Below are 24526 nucleotides of genomic sequence, written 5' to 3' on the forward strand. Positions count from 1 at the left end.
TTTTTTAAGAAAATCTAATGCTAAGAGGAGTTAGAGACCAAAAAAGGTGAGACTGAAAAAAAAATCTCAATTTCCATTCTGATTCTTTGTCAATTTGACTAAGTCAGTTCACCTTAAAACTAACAGCCTCACTTTGCCCATCTGAGAAAAGGGAGAGCAAGGGAGACTTGGTTGCAGTCACTCAACATTAATCCTCAGAGAGGGGTTTCCCAACCTGGGGTCCCTAGACACCTGATGGGGAGGGGAGCGTAAGCTATATCCCATATTTAAAGAAGTCTAAAGGAAATTATACATTTACCATGAGAAGTGTCTTTGCTTTTGACTGGTATTGTATCAACTCAGTATGACAATGTGGGTTGTCATGGGGACAAGGATTATCATGCAATAAATATGGTTGGCTTGTTGGACAAAACCTTTACAGACTTAAGGGCCATAGAAGTAATAAAAGAATCAGCTGGTAACAAAAAGGTAAGAAGAGGTTGGGTCCAAAACAAGTTTTAAGAGCTATGGTGGAGAGCGAAGGGGTGGATGGGGTCTGGAGGAGGTTAGGGTGTTCAAAGAGAAGATACCGCCCCAAGGAGAATCTGGGGTTGCCTGCAGAGGTGCGTTTAGTGTGTAGAGGGCTGTGACACGGTGGCCCTTTTCAGAGCTTGCTGGGGAAGGGTGTGAGGTGCTACCTTTACTGAGCTGAGGAGAGAGGAGTCCCCATAGGGCCAGTGGGCTCAGGGATCAGGCTAAAGTAGATTCTCTATAACTTCTTAGAAAGCATTCTGGGAGTGCCAGTGTCTGAGGGTTTGCCATCCCTTGAAAGCTCTGATTTTGTACGTGCAAAGTCCTGCCCCATTGAGCCCCACATAACCCCTTCATAAGCAGCCACGTTTGGAAAGGTTCTCTGCATGGTCCATGGCTATTTTCTTTTTCCCCCAAGATGCTGTTCACCCAGAATCACCTCTCTACTCTCCTCCTCCCCTTTCTCTCTCTTGGGCCTCTTCACCAACATCTCCCCAGCAACATCTGGCTCCATTTCTGCAGCAGTCTTAGGAGCTGGGCCCTGGGGACTTGTTTCTGCCCCCAGGAGAGCAGCAGTGAAAATCATAGTTGGTACATCCCTCTAAGTCACCAAAAAGGTGCTTAGCTTTTAAAACTTCTTCAGTATGGAGCATCTAAGACAAAAACAATCTTTCTCTTGCTAATGTTGATACTGCTAATAATATCTCTTCCTGAGTTTGGGCCATTTCTGTGAAGATTTAGACGAAATAAGAGGAGAACTGAGGTGGATTCCATCTGCCCCAGGACCTGAGCCAGGCTTCTGGCTTTAGCTAACTGGCGAAAGCTGAAAAGGATTTTTCTCTAGGGTGTTGAGTACAAAACATTTTGGGGTGTGTGTGTGTGTGTTTAATCATGTCAAATGACCTGATAAATAACTGCATAATTTGGGCTGGAGGAGTTAAAGTATAGGGGAAAATGCAAAAAGCTTTGAAATGGTCCAAAAAGCATTATTGGGTGCACTGTCTACTGCATCCTTTCAGGTTATCTGAGTTATTTTACAATTCTATAAATTGTAGAAAAACTGACAGTAATGCACATTATTTTCGTCCATACGAATGCCAATTATAGTTGGTGGAATTGACCCATGAATATTGACCAGTTTTGCTGATTTTGCATTTATTTGTAAATTTTTCTCACCATTCCAGATGTCTATATATTTGCCTGCGTTTCAGATTCTCTTCTGAACAGGTTGTAACACTGTATGGGTTCTCTTATTAATTAATGACAAATAAAATCTATAATTCTATGAAAGGCATGACTATATCCTCTTTTAAAATTACCTTTTGAGGGGCTTCCCTGGTGGCGCAATGTTTGGGAGTCTGTCTGCCGATGCAGGGGATGCGGGTTCGTGCCCCGGTCCGGGAGGATCCCACATGCCGCGGAGCGTCTGGGCCCGTGGGCCATGCCCGCTGAGCCTGCGCGTCCAGAGCCTGTGCTCTGCAACGGGAGGGCCCACGGCAGTGAGAGGCCTGCGTACCGCAAAAAAAAAAAAAATTAAAATTATCTTTTGATGTGTCCACAGAGAAGGGGCCATGTGAGGACAGCGAGAAAGCAGCCGTCTGCAAGCCAAGCAGTTACGCTTCCAGAGAAACCAAATCTGCTAACATCTTGATCTCTACCTACCAGCCTTCAGGACGAGAAATAAATTTCTGTTATTTAAGCTACCCAGTATGTGGTATTTTGTTATGGTAGCCCTAGCAGACCAAGACAATTTACCCAATTTGTTTATCCATTTACCTGTTGATGGACATTTGGTTGTTTCCAGTTTTTTTGCATTGTGAATAAAGCTGCTATTAACATTCATATACACAAATTACCTTTGGCCAAATTTATTCAACTCATGTTTTCAATTACGCTGATATTTCTTAGCGTAAACCAGGCATTATGGTTGGACACTGAGGAGAGAAAATTAGATAGCACCCTTGTCCTCAAGAACAGTCTAGAATGGGGGGGAAATTTGGGGTGGTGGGTAGAGACTGACAAATGACCAGACTTGATAGAGATAAGGAGTGCTCCAAAGGGGGTACTGGTGGAATGTAAGAACAGGGGCATGTTAGTTTTTCTGAAGGAAAGTGAAAGTGCTTGCTGGCTTTTCCTGGGCAGGTGAAGGGCAGGAGGAGAAATTCTCTGGAGAATCAGCCTCACGCGTGGAGGCAGGGAGACAGGCTTTCCTGAAGCTTCCATTCCAAGGATGGGTAGAAATGAATATGGACTAGCAGAAGGAGGTTGGATTCTTAAGAGCCTCGTGTCCTACAATATATAGGACAGATTGTAGGTAGCATTTAAAATTTCAGAAGAGTAAAATTTTTGGCTTCTCATATCTCCTGGCATGTCTAAGGGAACAAATACCGTGGTCTGAGAAGTCACTGATGATTTTGAGTCACTGATGAAATGACATGGTTGGATGTGTGTTTACAAAAACAAAACAAAGTTCCGGATTGCAGAGGGAAGATGGATTAGAAGCAAGGGGACTAGTGCCCCAGGGTAGGTTCTCCAGTAGAAGGTGCTGAGAGGAAGCATGGGGTATACAATATTTGTTAGAGAGCTACACCTGTGAAATTAAAGGGAGAAGCAGGATGGGTGGAGGAAGAAGTTGAACCACAGAGAGGGGCCGACAAACACTTGGCCAATCCAGCATGAGGCCCTGGGGTGAATATTGCCCCTCAGAGTTGTCATGTGTTGGGACAAGATGGCTGAGCATTTATATGCCCGGCATAAAGAACAGTCACTCCACGTGGATTCGTGTAGTCACTGGACGTTGATTGCCCCAGAAAGGGCATGGTTTGTAGTGAGGTAGCTGTCTGCCACTGAGGCAGACCCTGGAGGAGCTGTCAACCAGAGACACTGCTCACAGCAGCCCCCTTACCTGTGCCCCCACACCTGTGAAGCAAGTCCTTCCTTGGACAGAGATCTGGGCGGGGCACTTCTGTGTCCATCTTAATTCACCCTTTGTGTCATTCAGCTCACTTTTCCACACATGTCCAGACAGCAGTTCTTCAGGACTGTGGTGAGATTTTCTTCCCGAGGGAGGTTAGTAGGACAAGCCAGCCCCCCACTGATGCAGTGGGTCTCTGGGCCACAGTTGATGCTCCTTCACTCTAGATGCCTCTCCTCGTCAGTTATCAGCTCTCCCAGCTTCAGAGGCTAGTCTGATGATATGACCCAGACCTTACCCCCAAGGGGCCTGGGCCCTGGTCACTGTGTCCTTGGGCTGAGGTTTCTGTATCTCTCCGTTTACAGGCACAATTGGGAGTATCAAGGGTGCCCAGGTCACCTGTGTTAAAAAATAATTTTCTTTCCAGAAAAAAGACAAAAGCATGACTCTTCAACAGATACAAAGATGAATGAGATATGTGTATATACACAAAAGCTCAGGGAAGCCAAAAAGCACGGACGTTTATGGCATAAATGAAAGTTGGGATGAATTGCAGGTAGAGACAAAGTTTTTCTCTACAGTGGGAAGAGAGTCCATTAAAATCACTACTGGACAAGACAGAAGTTACATTTCCTACAACTTAACAAAGAGTCGCAAAACAGCTTGAGTTGAGGAATAAGACTAGAATCCGATAATCCTGAAGGATTATAAATGATATATTATAAATTATAAATGATATACGTGTTCTTTCAAACATCTGTTTTCTGCACCTGGGTGCCAAACAAACATACTCCTCCCGTCCCCGCTGCTCATAATAGCAACCCTCCTCTTCCTGATGATCGGGATCAATTACTCTACCAAACCATGACTCCTCTGTTTGCCTGCTGGTGCCTGGACAGAGGAAGCCCAAAGTACCCTAGCTCATAATTCAGTGGGACCAGGACTTCCAGTCCTGCAGAGCTCAGAGTCAGGGGACAGAAAGCAGAAAGTGGATTAATGAGTTTGATGCTAAGTGGAGCTATTCCTGCTTCCACACCTTGGTACTCAGACTCTGTGTCCTTCCCTTTGGGGGCCCAGTACCATGTACAGGGTTTTGATTCAATGCATGTATGGAATCCTGGAGTGTGACACCCATACTCACAGAGTACTGCCTCTGCTTGGCACTTATCTATGCTTTCAGTATACCATTCCACAGCTCTTTCAGGTTGGCAGCTTCTAGATGGTGAATTCCATGGTCATGAGCTGACTCTCACACCCCCCATGCTATAGTTAGCCCTCTGGTCTGAGGTGATATTATATGGAATCCCATACCAGTGGATAAAGTACTCTGAAAGGCTTCAGATGGTGGTGCTGGTTGAGACCCTCTGTGGTCAGGAAAAGGCAAACCCATAACCTGAATAGGTATCTATTCCTCTGAGGGTAAAGAACAAACTTCTGGACCTTCCAGGATGGAAAGGGCCTAATGTAGTCAACTTGTTACCAGCTGGCTGGTTTTGTCTCTTGAGCAAGAGCAACTAGTAAGGTGCCATTATGGGCACTCCGTTTTGGTCTCTGTTGCAGGCAGGATGACTCTGGTGGCAGCAGAACCCAAATTACCTTAGGTAAGTGATAGTCTACATTTGTGGCCCATGAATAGCCTCCATCTTTGCCCCCTCAGCCACTTTGTTCATGTTTCCATCATGCCAACACGGGAGCGGCTGATGACAGAGGCTGGCTGAGGTCAGTGGGATGAGTCATCTGTCAGCTTGGTCGTTTAGTTCTTCATCAATGGTGGATGCTCTCTGAGGATGTTAACATGTGATTCAAAGATTTTCCCACTTCACCCCCATTTCCATAAGTCCATCCACAGACCTTTACCCCAGACCCCTTATCCCTGATCTTCCTGTTTTTCCTAATCAGCTAGCCAGGCCATTTGCCACGATATAGTCTAACCTTGGGTCACTTCTCCTTTCTGCCCCAAGTGGATGACCAGTACACTGCTCAAAGCTCTGACAATTGGATTTTCCTTCATTACTGTCTTTCAAGGTTACCCCTGTGTGAGGCTGCAGTGCACCTACTGTCCAATTGCAGCTTGCACCCACATATGGAGCTGACCCATCCATGAAACGAGCTCAGGCTTTTTTCTCCTCTTTCATTTGGTTTTACAGGCTGTCCCATACAGCCATAGGTGTGCCCTGAGGGAGGAGCTCTCAGGCAATCATGGTAGGTGAGAGGGGGGTCTGGGTTACTTGTTCATGCAGCCTGCTTGTGCCCTCTGACCCTCCTAATGCTCAGTCCTGGAGGTACCACTTCCACCCAATCTGACTCATTGGGTCTGAAAGGACCCAGCATTTGATGGGCAGTTCTAGCCACAAGGTTGGTTGGTGACCCATGGTTAGACATTCTTTCTCTATCAGGGACCACTAGCAGGTTAGAACTTGTTATTCAAAGGCATATAATTCTTCACTGCAGAAGGCATGGTCTTACTCCAGAGCCTGGGGGCTCGCATTGGAGTTTGCCACAAACTCCACATGGTATCTTTCCCCACCACTGGTATCTCCAACAACACCATAGGGTCTGTCAGGTCATAAGGCCCAAGCAGCAGGATTGCTCACATGGCATCCTGGGCTGGCTGCAGAGTCCTTTGCTGCTCCGGGACTCATTCAAAGTTTGCAGCCTTTCACATCACCTGGTACATGAGTCAGAGCAGTATCTCTGGGTGTAGAATATGCTGACTCAAGAACTTGAAGAGGTTTACCTGGAATGTTTCCTTCTTTATGGTAGGAGGTACAAGATGCAATAATTTGTCTTTCACTTTGGAGAAGAGGTCCTGGTTACTGGACCTGATGACTGGACTTCTAAAAATGTTACAGATGTGGCAGGCTCCTGGATCTTCTCAGGGTTTAGCTCCGACCCTCTGGAACACGCGTCTTATAAAGGTCTCCAGTGTGCTAGCCACCTCTTGCTCATCTGACCCAAGCAATATAATGTAATCAACGCAGTGGATCAATGTGATGTACTGTGGATGTCCAGCAGATCTGGATCTCTTTGGACTTAATATGGCCTTGGAACAAAACTGTTAATGTATACTGTCATTTTCTCAGAAATGTGAATTGTTTTTGATCCTCTGTTTTTATTGGAAGAGAAAAGAATGCCTTCATCAAGTCACTAGCTATAGACCATATACTTGAGGTGGTATTGAGTTGATCTAATGAAGATACCACATCTGGCACTGTGCCTGTGTCTGTCGTTATATTTGATTGAGCTTGTGGTGGTCTACAATGACCCTTCCTAATTCATCCAGTTTCTTCAGGGACCAGCTTGGTCAAACAAGGATGGAGAGGAGGAGCAGAGGGATAGAATGTGGCAATAATCTCCATTCTCCTGTCTCCCACAATATGACTTTACATTTATCTATTTATTTATGCCTGGGGAGAGGGTTAATTTGAGACTTCATTTGGCCTTTCCCCATATGCTACTTCTTATTCTGCAGACCAACCATGCAATGTGGGTGTTGGCCCAGCTGCTAACTAGGTCACCCCAATTATATGTTTGAGGACTGGGTAACGGACCACTGGGTGGGCCCAGGGATGCTGTGGATCTCTGTAAGCTGGACATCGGTCAGGACTACAGTTATTATCTGGCCCCCGCCCATAGGACCCACGCTAACGTGGGGGCCATGATGAATCAGGTCTTTGCGCATCAGTGATAACTCAGGTCCTATGTCCAACAGTCTTCAGAATGTCTGGGTATTATTCCCTTTTCCCTAGTGCACAGTTACCTGAGCAAATAGCCATAGGTGCCTGTGCGGAAGACCTAGGGGAATCAGTGCTGTGTATATGTGCCATGATATTGCAGTGTTTTTCCTCCTGTGGACCCAGCCACTTCCGTCAATAGTTCTGGATTTGAAAACTGGCGCAGGTTCAGAAATTGGGCAAGCGATGTGCCTTTTTATTGGGCAAATGCCCTCAGCTTCCCGGTCGTCCATCTTTCATTTCTTCCGCTAGTAAGCTGGGTAGTACAATTTGGGTAACTGCCCATCTATTTCGTCTCTAGGGACACTATTCTAGTAACCATTCTTATAACTCTCCGTGGTTCTGACCTTCTTGGCTGCCACTCCGTCTGATCTTGCCAGTCATTACAGTAATCATGACCGACTTTGGATGGTTTTGTGCTGCTGCCACCTGGCCTCTGTTGTTTCTGAGTCCTATCATCCCTATTGCTATCAGTCTACACAGTTCTGTAATGGTATCTTCATAGCAGAGAGTCACCTTGAACTTTTAGTGAGGCTGGTGTAGCTCTGACCAGTACATTCTTTATGACCTTTGTCCACGGTATGTCCTCTTGGCCTTCCAGCCATTGTGTATCCAGCATGCCCACTTCCCTGAGCCTTGTAGCCACTGCCTTCACTGTCCACTGTAGCAATTCTGGAATTTTAACTTTGCTCAACATGGACTATCACTTTTTCCATGTTTCTAGGAGCCATGCTAGTAGCAAGTTTGTACTGACTCCTGGAATTCTTGCTAGGGAATTAAATTCTGCATCTTGGGGAGTACTTCCAAGTCAAAAATTCTTCTCTATTCAATCTTACATTTGGTCCCTTTCTTCCAGCACCCTCAGGATCTCCTCCAGCTCCTATGGAATCATGGAATGGGGATGGGGAGGGCTAGTGAGGATTATGGGGAGGTATGTCTATAGGCTCAGACTGTTCTCAGGGGTTTGAGGAGTCAAAATAACCAGACATTGCATCTGATGTGTCAGGTTTTCCCAATAGTGGTCCTGACCTAGCATAACAGACCTGCCTTTGTTGGGTGTTTAACTGTCTTTGAAGGTCTGCTACTCTATTAAGTCCTGGGCTTGGACCTTCCTCCCCCTCTTACTGTAGGAGATGAGAGCTTCTTTGTATGCAAACAAAGAGGCCCTCTGGTTCCACATCGGACTTTCAATTGCCTGGTACTTGTCCTCAGCTGTTCATGATCCTTCTGTAGACATCAACGGCCCTTAGCAATAGCCATCCAATCTCATTGCGCTATAGCTACTCTCTCTACATCTCCAATGCCCGATACATTGCAAGTTCATGCCTTCCCCAGTATACCATCCCAATTCACCATGGATAAAACTTTTAAAAATTGGAGGGAAGGGAAGGGAGGGAAGGAAGGTGGCTGGCTCAAGGGAGAGGACTCCTGTGAAAAGCAGTCGATTAGGGAGCTCATTTGTTGTTACTGTTTAGTTAAAAAACAGTCCCAAGAGTTGTCGTCCCTGGAGGGGCGGAAGACAAATTCTCAGCAACAACCAGGGGAACCCAGCTTGTTGAAGAACCTATAGTTGTGTGTGTGTGTGTGTGTTTTGTGGGAGGGAGGAGAGTGTTCTCTGATTTTCTTTAAAATGGTTATGTTGTGATCTGATCAGGCATAGCTTTGGAAAGAAGCAGTAATTCACAAGCCACTTCCTAGCTCCTGCCAAGCAGGAACATTTTTTTTCTTCTTTCTTTTCCTCTGAGAAACAGAGAGAATGTGGGCTATCAAGCCAGTCATATCAGAGACCTAATCCCAGGTTCAGTAATTACTGCAGTGTCCACAGCCAGTCACTGAACACTTTCTCCTCTATAAATGGTGCCAACACTACTCGATGTACACTGACGTGAGATGGGCCTTGCCTGTGGTGGGAAATGAGGGTCAGCAGTGACTACTCTGCCCTTGAGGGACCTGGTCTGTTCTCTGTGGGGTGGAATAGAAAGTCCACAGGATGAAGAAGCATCTGCTAATTATCAGTGAGGGAGCATCGGGAACAAGTTTTCACACAACTTCTCAGCACAGGATCAAAGTGAGAACACTGACCAGTTTGCCAGTAAGCAAGCATTCCTAAGAGGCACAGCCTCTGTAGCAGTCGATTAAAAAAAAGCCAGTTACCTCCTAAACGTACTCAGTAGCTTATCTACTAATAGGCTCTAGAAGTTACCTTTCAGTTTTTGGTGTTTTTTTAAAAAAATTTTTTTTTTATACAGCAGGTTCTTATTAGTCATCAATTTTATACACATTCAGTGTATATATGTCAATCCCAATCTTCCAATTCATCACACACATGCACCCCCGCCGCTTTCCCCCTTGGTGTCCATACGTTTATTCTCTATGTCTGTCTCTATTTCTGCCCTGCAAACTGGTTCATCTGTACCATTTTTCTAGATTCCACATATATACGTTAATATACGATATTTGTTTTTCTCTTTCTGACTTACTTCACTCTGTATGACAGTCTCTAGATCCATCCGTGTCTCTACAAATGACCCAATTTCGTTCCTTTTTGTGGCTGAGTAATATTCCATTGTATATATGTACCACATCTTCTTTATCCATTTGTCTGTCGATGGGCATTTAGGGTGCTTCCATGACCTGGCTACTGTAAATTAGTGCTGCAACGAACATTGGGGTGCATGTGTCTTTTTGAATTATGGTTTTCTCTGGGTATATGGCCAGTAGTGGGATTGCTGGGTCATATGGTAATTCTATTTTTAGTTTTTTAAGGAACCTCCATACTGTTCTCCAAAGTGGCTGTATCAATTTACATTCCCACCAACAGTGCAAGAGGGTTCCCTTTTCTCCACACCCTCTCCAGCATTTGTTTGTAGATTTTCTGATGATGCCCATTCTAACTGGTGGGAGGTGACACCTCACTGTAGTTTTGATTTGCATTTCTCTAATAATTAGTGATGTTGAGCAGCTTTTCATGTGCCTCTTGGCCATCTGTATGTCTTCTTTGGAGAAACGTCTATTTAGGTCTTCTGCCCATTTTTGGATTGGGTTGTTTGTTTTTTTAATATTGAGCTGCATGAGCTGTTTATATATTTTGGAGATAAATCCTTTGTCAGTTGCTTCGTTTGCAAATATTTTCTCCCATTCTGAAGGTTGTCTTTTCGTCTTGTTTATAATTTCCTTTGCTGTGCAAAAGCTTTTAATTTTCATTAGGTCCCACTTGTTTTTGTTTTTATTTCCATTACTCTAGGAGGTGGGTCAAAAAAGATTTTGCCATGATTTATGTCAAAGAGTGTTCTTCCTATGTTTTCTTCTAAGAGTTTGATAGAGTCTGGTCTTGCATTTAGGTCTTTAATCCATTTTGAGTTTATTTTTGTGTATGCTGTTAGGGAGTGTTCTAATTTCATTCTTTTACATGTAGCTGTCCAGTTTTCCCAGCACCACTTATTGAAGAGACTGTCTTTTCTCCATTGTATATCCTTGCCTCCTTTGTTATAGATCAGTTGACTATAGGTGTGTGAGTTTATCTCTGGGCTTTCTATCCTGTTCCATGGATAAATATTTCTGTTTTTGTGCCAGTACCACATTGTCTTGATCACTGTAGTCTGAAGTCAGGGAACCTGATACCTCCAGCTCTGTTTTTTTTCCCTCAAGATTGCTTTGGCTATTCAGGGTCTTTTGTGTCTCCATACAAATTTTAAGATTTTTTGTTCTAGTTCTGTAAAAAAATGCCATTGGTGATTTGATAGGGATTGCACTGAATCTGTAGATTGCTTTGGGTAGTATAGCCATTTTCACAATATTGATTTTTCCAATCCAAGAACATGGTATATCTCTCCATCTGTTTTTGTCATCTCTGATTTCTTTCATCACTGTCTTAATAGTTTTCTGAATACAGGTCTTTTACCTCCTTAGGTAGGTTTATTCCTAGGTACTTTATTCTTTGTTGCAATGGTGAATGGGATTGTTTCCTTAATTTCTCTTTCTGGTCTTTCATTGTTAGTGTATAGGAACGCAAGAGATTTCTGTGCATTAATTTTGTAACCTGCAACTTTACCAAATTCATTAATTAGCTCTAGTAGTTTTCTGGTGGCATCTTTAGGATAATCTATGTATAGTATCATGTCATCTGCAAACAGTGACAGTCTTACTTCTTCTTTTCCAATTCGTATTCCTTTTATTTCTTTTTCTTCTCTGATTGCCATGGCTAGGACTTCCAAAACTATGTTGAATAATAGTGGTGAGAGTGGACATCCTTGTCTTGTTCCTGATCTTAGAGGAAATGCTTTCAGTTTTTCACCATTGAGAATGATGTTTGCTGTGGGCTTGTTGTATATGGCCTTTATTATGTTGAGGTAGGTTCCCTCTATGCCCACTTTCTGGAGAGTTTTTATCATAAATGGGTGTTGAATTTTGTCAAAAGCTTTTTCTGCATCTATTGAGATGATCGTATGGTTTTTCTTCTTCAATTGTTAATACGGCATATCACATTGATTGACTTGCATATATTGAAGAATCCTTGCATCCCTGGGATAAATCCCACTTTATCATGGTTTATGATCCTTTTAATGTGTTGTTGGATTCTGTTTGCTAGTATTTTGTTGAGGATTTTTGCATCTATATGCATCAGTGGTATTGGTCTGCAATTTTCTTTTTTTGTAGTATCTTTGTCTGGTTTTGGTTTCAGAGTGATGGTGGCCTCGTAGAATGAGTTTGGGAGTGTTCCTTCCTCTGCTTCCTCTGAGAAGGATGGCTGTTAGCTATTCTCTAAATGTTTGATAGAATTCGCCTGTGAAGCCATCTGGTCCTGGACTTTTTGTTGGAAGATTTTTTGTTGTTGTTGTTGGAAGATTTTTAATCATGGTTTCAATTTCATTACTTGTGATTGGTCTGGTCATATTTTCCATTTCTTCCTGGTTCAGTCTTGGAAGGTTATACCTTTCTAAGACTTTGTCCATTTCTTCCAGGTTGTCCATTTTATTGGCATAGAGTTGCTTGTAGTAGTCTCTTATGATGCTTTGTATTTCTGCAGTGTCCGTTGTAACTAGAAGTCACCTTTCAGTTTCACAAATATTTATTAAGCCTCTACTATCTACTAGGTACTTGACACATTTCAGTAAATATGATTTTGTGTGACTTCCTGGTGACAACAGAGCACATTTGGAAAAAGAATGTCTCCTCTCCCCTGAATTGTATTACTGCTAGAGCCCCAGACTAGTCAAGGTTGGGGCATGGCCACAGAAGGAAATCAGCATATATTCTCATGAACACTGACAATAGCTGGCAGCAGGGCACATACCCTATCCAGCAAGTCTTTTAACGAAAGCTGCCAGGGAGGGGCTTAAAGTTTTCTAAGGAATCTATGGAACTGCAGAAAAAAATGTCTAAATTCAATAGTTGACAGGAACAATCTTTGGCAAACTGAAGTTTCTAAGCTATCTTTGATACTTCCTTATAGAAGTGCTACAGGAGCCCTAATTGACTAAAATTTTAAGTTTTATTGGCTCATCTGCTCAGAAGGTAGTGTTTGAGAAACCACAAATATAGCAATTTTGAAATTTAGTAAAGTGGCAATCTATTTGGGAGTTAATATTATTAATATGCTTTTCCTTGATTCTCTTGCCTGTTTCTCTTGAGTTGCTTGGTTTTCTCCTTACCCTAGAAACATTTCCTTAAGAAGAGTAGCATAGTAAATCTACTGCCAAAAATCATTTGATTTTGGTTATTCTATTCACTTATGCAGAAAAGAAGCCATAGGGCTGCCCTAGTTGGAACAAGGCAGAATGCTATTATCATCCTCATTCTCATTCAGCTATGCAGTCTATAAAAATATATTAATATTTGGGGAAAAACTTCATTTTATAAAGGTAAACACTGGACTTTGATGTTAATGTGTTACTTAGTGATATCACTTAAATTTGTTTCCTGTGTAGGAAGCTGCCCCCAGTTGTTAAAAAAGAACTACATCCGTTCAGATAAGACATTCCTAAGTGAATTATAAGATGAATTATAAGGACAGTGTTTTGGCAATAGAAAGTTCTGAAGAAACAAATCTTGACAGTTCTAATACTTTTATTTTTAAAAGGATGAGTTAAAAAAAACCCAAATAATAGGATTTGATGTTTGCCTGGGAAGTGGTAAAAAAGAATCTCTAACTTGGTGATAGAAAATTCAGCTTATCCTGGGGTGCTGATACCTAGTAACGTGACAGTCTGGCTTTTTTGGCAGTGGTTTCAGATAAGTAGTTTAGAAGTAATTTTATCATCTTTCCCTGCTTGTCTCCATAAAACTATAATAGTTATTAAACCAATTTTAACTAAAATTAAGTATCAAAGTAATGCCTAGTATATGATAGGAACTCAGTAAACACATACTAAATTAATTTTTTAAGAATTCAAAAATTCCTTAATTTCCTTAGGGAAAAGGTGGGAAAGTAAGAAAAAGAAGTGTCAGAAACTGTAAAATTATAGAAATTCCTCAAATCAGTTTTTGAAAAATAGCTTCATGAATATTTAATAAAATTTATGTATTTAAGTAAAAACAAAAATGTGTAAAATTAATCATTATTATTCTCATAAACTAAGAAAAAAATCTAATCACGGGTTCGTGCCCCAGTCCGGGAAGATTCCACATGCCATGGAGTGGCTGGGCCCGTGAGCCATGGCCACTGAGCCTGCGCGTCCAGAGCCTGTGTTCTGCAGCGGGAGAGGCCACAGCAGTGAGAGGCCCGTGTACCGCAAAAAAGTAAAAAAAAAAAAAAAAAAAAAATACTATAGTGTATTTATATGCCTATAGGTATGCAAATGTTGAGCATGTACTATTATCATCAGATTATAGAAAGGGCTGTTGAGTATCCAGTGATTCATATATATTCACAGCTTATCTTTTTTTAAAAATTGAATTATTAAAAAATTTTTTTTTGTCTGCATTGGGTCTTTGTTGCTGCACACTGGGTTTCTCTAGTTGCAGCAAGTAGGGGCTACTCTTAGTTGCGGTGCGCGGGCTTCTCATTGCAGTGGCTTCTTTTATTGCGGAGCAGGGCTCTAGGCACGCGGGCTCCAGTAGTTGCAGCACGCGGGCTCAGTAGTTGTGGCTCACGGGCTCTAGAGCACAGGATCAGTAGTTGTGGAGCACAGGCTTAGTTGCTCCGTGGCATGTGGGATCTTCCCGGACCAGGAATCGAACCCATGTCCCCTGCATTGGCAGGCATAGTCAACCACTGCACCACCAGGGAAGCCCCTCACAGCTTATCTTGACTTTAACTTGGTAACTGCACATTATTATATTAGCCTAGATAGAAAAATAGTAAGAATAGAACTTCTGATACTAAAATAAAATGAAAAGGCTTTTTGGCTTAGTCAATAAAATATTTTTCTCTTTCCATTTTGAGTATACTCATCCTAGGGTCAGTTAACTTCATAACTTTTCCTAGAGATATGAGTAATAACTGATCCAGGAATTCCACAGAAAATTCTATGTTCCCATACAGGGTCTGGGTATGCAGTGATAACAGGTGTCTGGATCGCCAAGATACAACTGAACAGGTCATTTCATCTGGTATTTGAGATTCTTTGTGTGAGTTAAAAAAAAGACCTGTTGCATCAATCCATTGCTTTAGAGTCACACTTCATACATTACATAAAGAAAAAAGGCCATTTATGATTATTTTTCCATTTAGTAAAAGAGTTAAAAAAAATGTTCACCCTTGAAGTCTGTTTGCCCTAAACCTTATACAAGTTAGTCCTAAGAGGAATCATGTTCAGGATCCAAGAAACCCAGAGAGAAAAACAGAGTCACACAAACCATTCGCCAGTGACAAAGGAGTCAGCAAACTGTTGGAAAACAGAGAAAGCTTGTAATAATGAAAAAAGGACAGAGTTTTTTTAACCAATCACTTGTTTTCTTTTAAAAACACATAACCACATTAACTTTTTGTTTTATACAACCATCTACAAACTATAAAACAGTACCACATTGTGCATTTAACCTACTTTCAAGAAGGGAACTCCACACTTCGTAAGAATTCTACCCATGTAAGAAAGAAGGAAAAAGGAGACAGGTAATAGCATAGTCACAGATACAACATGAGTTCAAGCAAGCATCAATTCTTTGACGTCACCTTTTCCATTTACCAGAGTGGAGAGAGTAAGAAAGAAAGCAAGGGAGAAAAAAGAGGGAAAGCAGCACCCACAGAGGACTAATCACATTCCATAGTTACTTTTGACAACTATAGTTCAGAGTTTCATAGAATAGTATCATTTGACCAACACAACATGGTGGGGGTGGTGAAGGAAACATAAGTAGAGGGAGAGGATTCAAAAAGATAGGTACCTTTTACACCCTATTGCCCTCCTAAATACTCTTCATGGATACAAGCTTCTGTGTTAATCTGGAAAACAGCAAGATATTAATCTTCACAATGTGATAAAGCTTAAGAGTTCTGCTCTTTTTGCAAACGTGAGTGGCTCACAATTTCACTTTACAGTTCAAAAGAATAACATCATCATGATCATTCAGGATTCCCCACAATCTTCCTCCCTATTCCCATCACGCTGGTGTTGCTACAGGACAATCAGGGAAGTGTGGGTAGGGACTTCAGAGATAATGATGAAGGGATAGTGAGATGGAATCCTCGCTTTTGTAGGAGTCCACATTGTTCTGGTAGTAAGTCTTCCCTCTGATGTGTGATGGTACAGAGGAAAGGGCATAGGAAGAACTAAGGTAATATGGTAGAAGTAACTGGTTTGAAGGTATACAAGGTATACAAGATAAGACTGTGTAATTAGCAGACACACTGAATCCAAGGCAAACAGTTGGTTATTTGATTGTCCTCCTTAGGTTGATGGCACCATAAAAAAACAAAAACAAACAAACAAAACTGAAGGTGACTTTGATTTAATAATAAAATGAACCAAAGGTCTGCTACAAGGAAACATGCTTTAGATGAAAAGCAGTATAATGATTTTCTTCTCTTCAGGGGAAACTCTCATCTTGTCCCTCTGACTTCCTCTTCCACAGTGAGTAAGCAAATTCATTCTGGAAGGTTGTTTTTAAGGGGCAACTCAATATCAGAGTTTTTCTAATTCATACCAGAAAGGCATTATGAGCCATTCCCATCAGCAGGCTCCTCTCCATTCCCAGGCAAACTTCTCATATCATTTAAACTAAGCTCTTCCAAATCTAATGAAATGCTTTTACTTTTCCATATTTGGTGAGTAGTGTGGCTTAATGCTGGTTGAATTAATGGTTTGTAGCATTGGCCAGCACAAATTTCTTATGCTCTAATATAATCAACTCTATCCCACATTACCACTGTGCTCTGACATTGTATAGACTGAAAATACAATGCAGAGGGTTAGCTTTTAAGATTTACTATCAAGACTGATACCTGAAATGCAGAAATGAAGTGTGTTTAAGTTATTTACAAAATGTCTTTAATTTTCCTTGTTTCAGCTAATCATCCAAAGCAAGAAATAAAAGTTAGATGTGTCATAAAATGAATTAAGCTCATAAATTTGATTTACTCCTCTTTACCTAACTTTTCCTGAAGTTCTACTAGAACTTTTACTGTCTTAACCTAGTGACACTGGTCTTATTTATTGTTGGCTTTTAAAATTAGATTTGTTAAAAGTATGGGGATTTTGTAGTTGAGAAAGCCTTAGATTCAACATAACTTTTTTCAATCTGAGAAGCTATCTTAATGTTAAAAATTTCAATGTTGTATAGCAAGAAGTACTTATTTTTTTGGGCTAGAAAATTTCATGCAAACTATTACAGAAAACAATAATCTGAAATTCGTTTACCAAATAAAGTGCAATCACTTCAGAGAAACCTAAGTTTTTGAATAAAATAATGCCATGGATAGAGTTATTTTCTAAATTACTTTTCTTAGACTAAGAAATTTTTCTAGTCATTGCTTAGAAAATTGCACTTGGGCATAAAGAACTATTTCCTGAATAAAGCAAAGTAGTGGAGAAAGATGGTAGGGAAACACAGGCAGGTCTCTTACCAGCTGTATAACCACTGAAAGGAGAGACGGCAAGGCATTGTCACCTCCATGCCATCAAGCTCATATACTTTCCTAACTGCCCTGCTGCCAAGGTCCAACATCCTTTTGCTCTTCTCTGCTATCTCCACAATTATTTTATTTCTCTTCAACTAAATGTCTGTTAATCTGATGCCTGTATGCTCAGTAATAGGCTACTTTTTTCTATTCTTAACTTGCCTTAGTTAAGAAAGGATGAACTGCTTTCTCTAGTTATCATGACTGTACTTTGGTCAAATCATGGTAGAAGGATACCATATAGCAACAAGTTACTTCTAGTAAAATCTGTTAAAATCTTAGAACTTTTATGTTGAGAATATTGGGATGCCACAAATCCTAGGGGCTGGGCTCCATTTTCCTTCTTTAAGGGTTCATACATGTTACTGCTGAGGTGATTGGCATTCTCCTCTCACATCATTGCTTCTGAATTTGAAGTTAAGCAGGTTTCTTAAGGAGAAAAATGGCTGATGCCAGAAAAGAAAGATGCACATAGGTTTTCAACATCTTTCCAATCTTAGAAATAACTATTATAACCTAATGATGACTTAATGTTTGATCATTTTATTGTCTCTCTGTATTGGTATGAAATCCTCCTCAATGACTCCATTTTAATAGTACAGGCAGCCTTAATAATAGGTGCATATTTGTGCATAGAAAATAAGCCACTTTTGTCTTTTACTTTCTCTACACAAATCAATGCTTTCCATACTTTCTTTCATAAAATGAAAAAGGAATTTTATTCGTTTTTTATATTTCCTTTTCATTAATTTGGGGAGTATTTTCACTGATATCAAATTGAGTGATTCTCAAATAAAATAAAGCTAGAATTTCTAAACCTAAAATCAGATGAAGTTTTACCTTTGGTTAGATTGCTGCTCCTTTAAAATGACTCTGTGACATTCATTTCCTAAGAGTTCTGTTGAGAGTTTCAGCGTACAAGAAGCTCCAATAAAATTTTAGGTAGGATATAGCATTCACAACGGCTAGGGCATATAGAACTTAGAAGAGAAAAATGCACAATGCCTTTTTCGGAGAAAAAAAATTAAATATATATTCTGTCTCCCAAACCATTTTCTCCTGATGAGGAAAAGCCCTCTTTTCTCTTTACAGCTTTAGGAGGAACATAAAGCTGTTGTGTTTAAATACATATTTGAGTAACTGTCATAGTAAGTTGAAAGTTACATAAGCCTTATCATTCTTGAATAGACTATGCTGATAGGATGAACATCAGAAAAATAATACATTCTAACATTGTATTACCTATGAAAAAAATAATACTGATTAGGGCCTAGAATCATAATAGTTGAAGAAAGACCAAATTGGTCGTAGGATACACTGAAGTAAAAACACTGGAGAATTCAAATACCAGCAGTCAACTGTAAGATTTTGTGTGTCACTATATAGGTTTACTAGTAAGAATGAAGTTGACAACTCAAATTGCTCTGGATACACATTAGTACCACCAATTTTATTTGTACAGGAAATGACTGGTCCACTGGACTTATCTATGTATTTCAGGAATAATTACTGCTACTTTTTGACAGACCAGTGATATTTCCCCCATAGTTTTAAAGTACAAAACCAGAATAGTTAGAAAAAAATCCCAAGTATAAATAATGTGACCTTTAAACTATTAAGGGTCACTAAATTGTTACCATTGATTATCATAAATGATTCAATTTATTTAAACTAAAAAAAAAAAAAAACCCAAATTAAACTTCTCTTCTTCAGTTTTGGGCCAAGGAACATGCTTGGCAAAACAAAAAAAACAATAAAGGCCACAAAGTTTTATGATTTTTCAGGAAAAAAAAAAAAATCTCGATTCAGGAAGGGAACAGATTTGGGGAACTTGTAAGAATAAAGATGAAAAAAAGAAAACCTCCTTTAAAAAGAAACTATTTGTCAGTTAATTGGCAGAATTTTGGTAGTAACAGGAACTTTAATTAATCTACTGGAATTACGACAGGGATGAGTAAAGACTTGTGATACATGGGAGAAGAGCTGATGACAAAAGGGTATACTAAGGGGTAGTAACCATGTTTTTAATACTAAGTGATAATACTAAATTTAATGCCAACCACATTCAAGAAAGTAAAATCCCTTATGGCTTTTGGGCTTATCTGGATGACTTAGGAAATAGGAAAGAAATTAGACAAAGAAGTGAAAATGAGCATTATGTACAGACCATGATAGTCTGAAATTTCTAAGAAATACTTTTTGTGTATAACCAAGTTCAAGACCCCCAAATTTTAAAAGCAGTTTTTCTATCATAGGAGGGGCATGAAATCCAATGTTCATCCTTTAAAACTGCTGGGAGAGGGCTTCCCTGGTGGCGCAGTGGTTGAGAGTCTGCCTGCCGATACAGGGGACACAGGTTCGTGCCCTGGTCCGGGAAGATCCCACATGCCGTGGAGCGGCCGAGCCTGTGAGCCATGGCCGCTGAGCCTGCGCGTCTGGAGCCTGTGCTCCGCAACGGGAGAGGCCACAACAATGAGAGGCCCGCGTACCACAAAAAAACAAACAAACAAACAAAAAACAAAAAAAAACTGCTGGGAGAAATGGCTGCTAAGGTCTGTTTTATCACTGTAATGTAAAAGAGGAAGGATAATTTGTTCTATGCTCTCAAAAGCATGGTTTCCCCAAGACAGACTTTGAATTTGATCAAATTCTGGCTAAAGTAAGAGGGCCGATAAGAAAAACTATCCAATGAGGGTGTAGAGAGTCTCTGAAATAGCTCTGTCTTCTAATTCTGAGTTAGTAAAGGCTGTACTTCAATTACCCTGCATGCTGAAGCTTAATAAGGCATAACTTCAGTTGTTACGGTTGGAATATGGGCAAATGTATTCCACATCTGTTCCTTTAAAGAAAAAAGTATCAGAGCTCTTAAAGAAATTTCAACTGGTTGTGTGGAAGTGTGTGGATGCTTTGTTATGAGAGACATGCTCAGGATTCTAAAGCAGCAGCAACGTAAGAAATCAGTAATAAAACTTTGGCTTAAAATTAAAAAGAAAGGAAAGAAAAAGTCAAACTGGTGCAAGTTGTCTCATGAAAGAGGTATTGTGGACTAAACCCTCATAAATGCTGTCCAACATTAGTTTCCCCTGTCTTCTTTCACTGTTATCACCTTCATTGTACAGGAGTTATATCATTCTTTTATGGTTAAGTTTCATAAATAATGAGAAAACCATATGTAACAAATACATCATATTTCCCACCCACCCAGCAACCCTCCCCAAAATAAGAAAAGTTACATCAAATTAAAAAGTAGCTTCGTGAATGAAGGTACTGCTCTAAGTTGCACTTTCCCTGCAAGTGCGGCCAGTGCTTTTGCGCTGGGTATGAAGGAAAGGAAAAAATTCTCCACATAAACAGACAAAAAATTTAAAAACCAATGTCCGGTTTCAACCAGTCAAAACCGGGCCAAGCGGAAGCCGAGATATCTCGGTACCGTCCCATCAGAGGGTCCTTGCAATGCTTGTTCTTCATCCTGACAGGTATCTGTGTCCTTGTGATTGTAAACAATCCATAAGATACTATGTTTTTGTTCCTTAAAATGTCCTCTGATTGGCAAAATGAAGTAAATATTTGTTTTAAAAGTAGAAAATGAAAATTAAACCAGAAGAAAAGAAAAGAAACACAGTGAGCTTGTTTGGAGTCCATAGGATCCGATCTGGAAGAGCTCGGAAAATGTGTTATATGTCTTCTCCTGTTTTCGGCTGGAAAGGTACTAGAGGTTGCGTTGGTCGAGGAAAGAACTGTAGAGTAGGAAAACCAAGGATGTTAATCTAGACTTCAGAGGATTCAAGTGTTAGCTTCATCATCTGTGTCTTCTATCAATACCTTAGTGTCACGAGCCTTGGATCTAGTGGTAATAAGAGGAAAAAAAAAACTTAGTCCATTACTAAAATACAAACACATCCAAAGTATTAGGTACATTTCCAATCTTACTACCATTAAAAATACCAGGCACAGGCACCATACACTGTTGGACACCAGATGGACTGTTCCTGGAGTGTCGTATTCAATTGTTGGTATTACTGGAAAAACACTAAGAAACTAGATTGCAACCAGAGGAAGGAAACAAAAACAATGCCAGGTCATGTGCAATGGAGGGACTTTGATTTTATGATGTATCTCTTTAACCTCTTTGAGTGACAATTTTCATCTCTGTAAAGCAGGAATAATAATACCTATTTTACAAAATACTGCTTTCACCTCATGGAGATAGTATGAATATCAAGTGAGAAAATGGATATAAAAAACATCAGTAAAGCATTAAACAAATATAAGGAATTATGATAAGGATGATAGAAGAATCATTTGAGGTACACATGAAAAACCAGGAGAGTTGGCCAGCAGGTGATAAGACCTAAGGAGAGACATGACAGTTGTCTTCAAACAGTTAACAAAGTATACATAGAAGAGGCAGAAAACGAAGTTATGTTAGAAAGCCCAATCAGGATCAACTGGTTGAAATTATAGTGAAGCATATTTCAACATAAGCTATCTACCACAATAATTATCCAACAATAAAAGCAGGTGTCTCGTATAGTTATAAACTTCACTATCACTGATGACTGTCAATCAGCATAAGATGACCAACTATTCAGGATATTGTAAAAGACATTCCTGCATGGGATGAAAAATGGGATTAGATAATGTCAAAATGTTCTGCAACTCACAAGCCCCATGAGGTGAAGTGGGTATTATTATTATTACTCGACAGAGGTGAAAATAGACATTCAAAAAGTTAAGGATGTGCCAAAGGTTGCATGAGTCACAAAGTCAGTACTCAATCTCAGAACTTCTTAGATTCCCTGCTCTCTCATTACATATATTACATATAACCTGCTCCATTGTTCTAAATGTCTTCCTCTGGTGGCAATCTAGTATCCCAGCGTTCTTCCACTGAACACCTGAAATTGAACGTAAAGATCTATTGCCAGAGCTCCCTTGTTTCTGAAACAAAAAGAGTGTATGTTTAGGTTGCCCTCTGCTGGTAACTAACAAGGATTAGACTTTCCAATTTAGGAGCTCAATGAGACGACCACCCACAGCACTGCCTTCTAGCCCTTTGTGGCCCTTATCTTGCTGACTCCACCAGCCTCCACATCCCCTCCTCTTGCTTCTTCAAACTCTGCTTCCTGCTATATATAATATCATGCTTTGTTTTGATGTTCTTCCTGCTGACCTCCCTGACCATTCCTTTCCTGCCCCTTTTGTTGGTTCTTTTTTTCTCTTGCCTGTGTTTGTTCCCTAAGACTCAGTTCCTTGCTCTGCTTTTCTTTTCTCTACCTTCTCCTCTTCAGAGAACTTCTAAATTCTATCTAAAGCTCAGGCAATTTCTACTCTGCGCCCCTGTGGGTTATTACCACCTCCTATTTTTTTTTTTTTACTTCCTTTAAAATGTTTCCTTATTTTCTTTTTAGTCCTATTGTAACCATCCTAATTCCAGTCTTTAATGTTCCATACTTAAGAATACTGCACTGGTCTTTTAGTTGAGCTGGCCTTGAGTTTTCCCTTTCCCAATATATGTTGCACAGTGCCATTAAAACTTATGAAAATATTACTTTCATAATGTCATTCTATGAAAAAATTCTCTGTGACTCCTTCCTGCCTACAAGATCAAGCTTGTACTTTTCAGCCTTCTACAATCATACTTCATCTATTCAGCTAAATTTTCTTACTATCTGTTACTAGTTTTCGTCACATTGCTTTTCTTTCTGCCCCTCATTTCCACCTTCATGTCTTTACTGTGCCTCTAGCCTATTCAAACACTCCCTTATCCTTTAGAAAACTGCTCATGCTTAACCTGTCTCCTCCTTCACTCCAATCCACTGTGCTAGCCACTGTCTCTAAATTTCAAATGCAGCCACCATATACCCTACATTTATTGTTACTTTTAGGAATATACAAAGTAAATGACTGATAAAAATACTTTTGTAGGTATTTAGTAAAAAAGTAAAAATAATAATAGCTTACACTTATCGAGCTCTTTCTGTGAGGAAACTGGCCTAAATCCCATGTCATCACAAATTTAATCTAACCAGCCACCCTATGAGCAGGACCATATTAATCCCAATTTAGAGATGAGGGATAATATAGAGAAATTAAGTGATTTGGCCAAGATGACATAGATGGCAAGTGGCAGAACTAGGATTGCTAAAGTTTATAACTTGGAAATGATTTTTATACAAGATATACTGAAGAGTCAAGTAAATTATTTTCCAACAAATTTTCCCCAGTGTACTTTTAATGCCAAATTAGTAAGCATTAATTAGCATATTAATGACATTTTACACTATGTGTTCATTAAGACATTCTATATATAGGTTGGATCATATGAAACTGCTGTTATTGCTGGTTTTTGTGGTGAAACATGGTTGAACGCCAGCAATTTCACCTGGTTCAACCTGATAGCTTCTTAACTTAAATGTTATCCAGTACTAAAACCTGAAGGGAATTCACCTCACAGAAGTGAAGCTATACATACTGAGAAGCAAGGCGAGGCCGGCGCAGGGATATGCTCTGGCTGTACTTCCATGGCCGATTCTTCTGGCGGTTTCGTACCCCGTCTTCCTGGTCCATCATCTGCTCTAGAAGCGTCTGATCATCTGCATTCAGAGGGGCCACAGAGATGTCCCTCACAGCACGGAATTCACCACAGTTATTCAGATGTTCATTCTCCAGGCGGAAGAAGTTCCACACAAATCGCCTTAGCAAAATGGGGTAGAATAGGCAAATTACTTATAAAATTTGAACATACTACTACTATCACCTGTAGACCTCCCAGTATAACAAGTTTCCACTCATAGAAACAAAAAAAGGAATTAAGGACTAGAATACTAAAATAAAATAGAAAAAAGATGGTGTGGGGGGGTGTGGGGGGAAGGGGACAAGAAAGGAGTAGGCAAAGGAAAGGGACTCATGGCATGCAGTTTCAGAGTACTCATTCTTTCCCTTTATTGAACAAATATTTATTGAAGGCCTACAATATGACAGGAAAAGGCACTGAATGAGACAAAGCCTCTTCCTGTATAAGTGCAATCTCTAATGACAGAGACAGATAATAAACAAGTAAACAATTAGCTAACGGTAAGTGCTCTGAAGAAAATAAAGCAGGGCAAGGGTACAGAATATGTTTCTTTGAAGAGATGGCATCTAGCAAGGAAGCAAGTCAGGTAAAGTCCTACAGAAAAGTATCCCGGGCAGAGGAAACAGCAAGTACAAAAGCTCCCAAGCTGGACAGGACTTTGGTGTGTTAAAACAACAGCAAAGTCAGTGGGGCTGGAGAGGAACAGGAAGGTTAAAATGGCAGATGAAGATGGA

At 40.3% G+C, this 24526-nt stretch overlaps 1 protein-coding gene across 1 annotated transcript in view; it reads right to left on the reverse strand.

Annotated features, from left to right (window-relative positions):
• Positions 1–14987: 14987 nt before the first annotated feature.
• XPR1 (xenotropic and polytropic retrovirus receptor 1) overlaps positions 14988–24526 on the reverse strand; it is a 205368-nt gene continuing 195829 nt past the window's right edge. Inside the window, exons 14-15 of the mRNA XM_004269822.4 lie at positions 23691–23912; positions 14988–21059 (exon numbers count right to left, since the gene is read on the reverse strand). Of these exons, the coding sequence (XP_004269870.1) occupies positions 20999–21059; positions 23691–23912 (283 nt within the window). The 3' untranslated portion in view covers positions 14988–20998. The remainder of the gene's footprint in view (positions 21060–23690; positions 23913–24526) is intronic.

This window comes from Orcinus orca, chromosome 1 (assembly GCF_937001465.1).
Source record: "Orcinus orca chromosome 1, mOrcOrc1.1, whole genome shotgun sequence".
Classification (NCBI taxonomy): Eukaryota; Metazoa; Chordata; class Mammalia; order Artiodactyla; family Delphinidae; genus Orcinus; species Orcinus orca.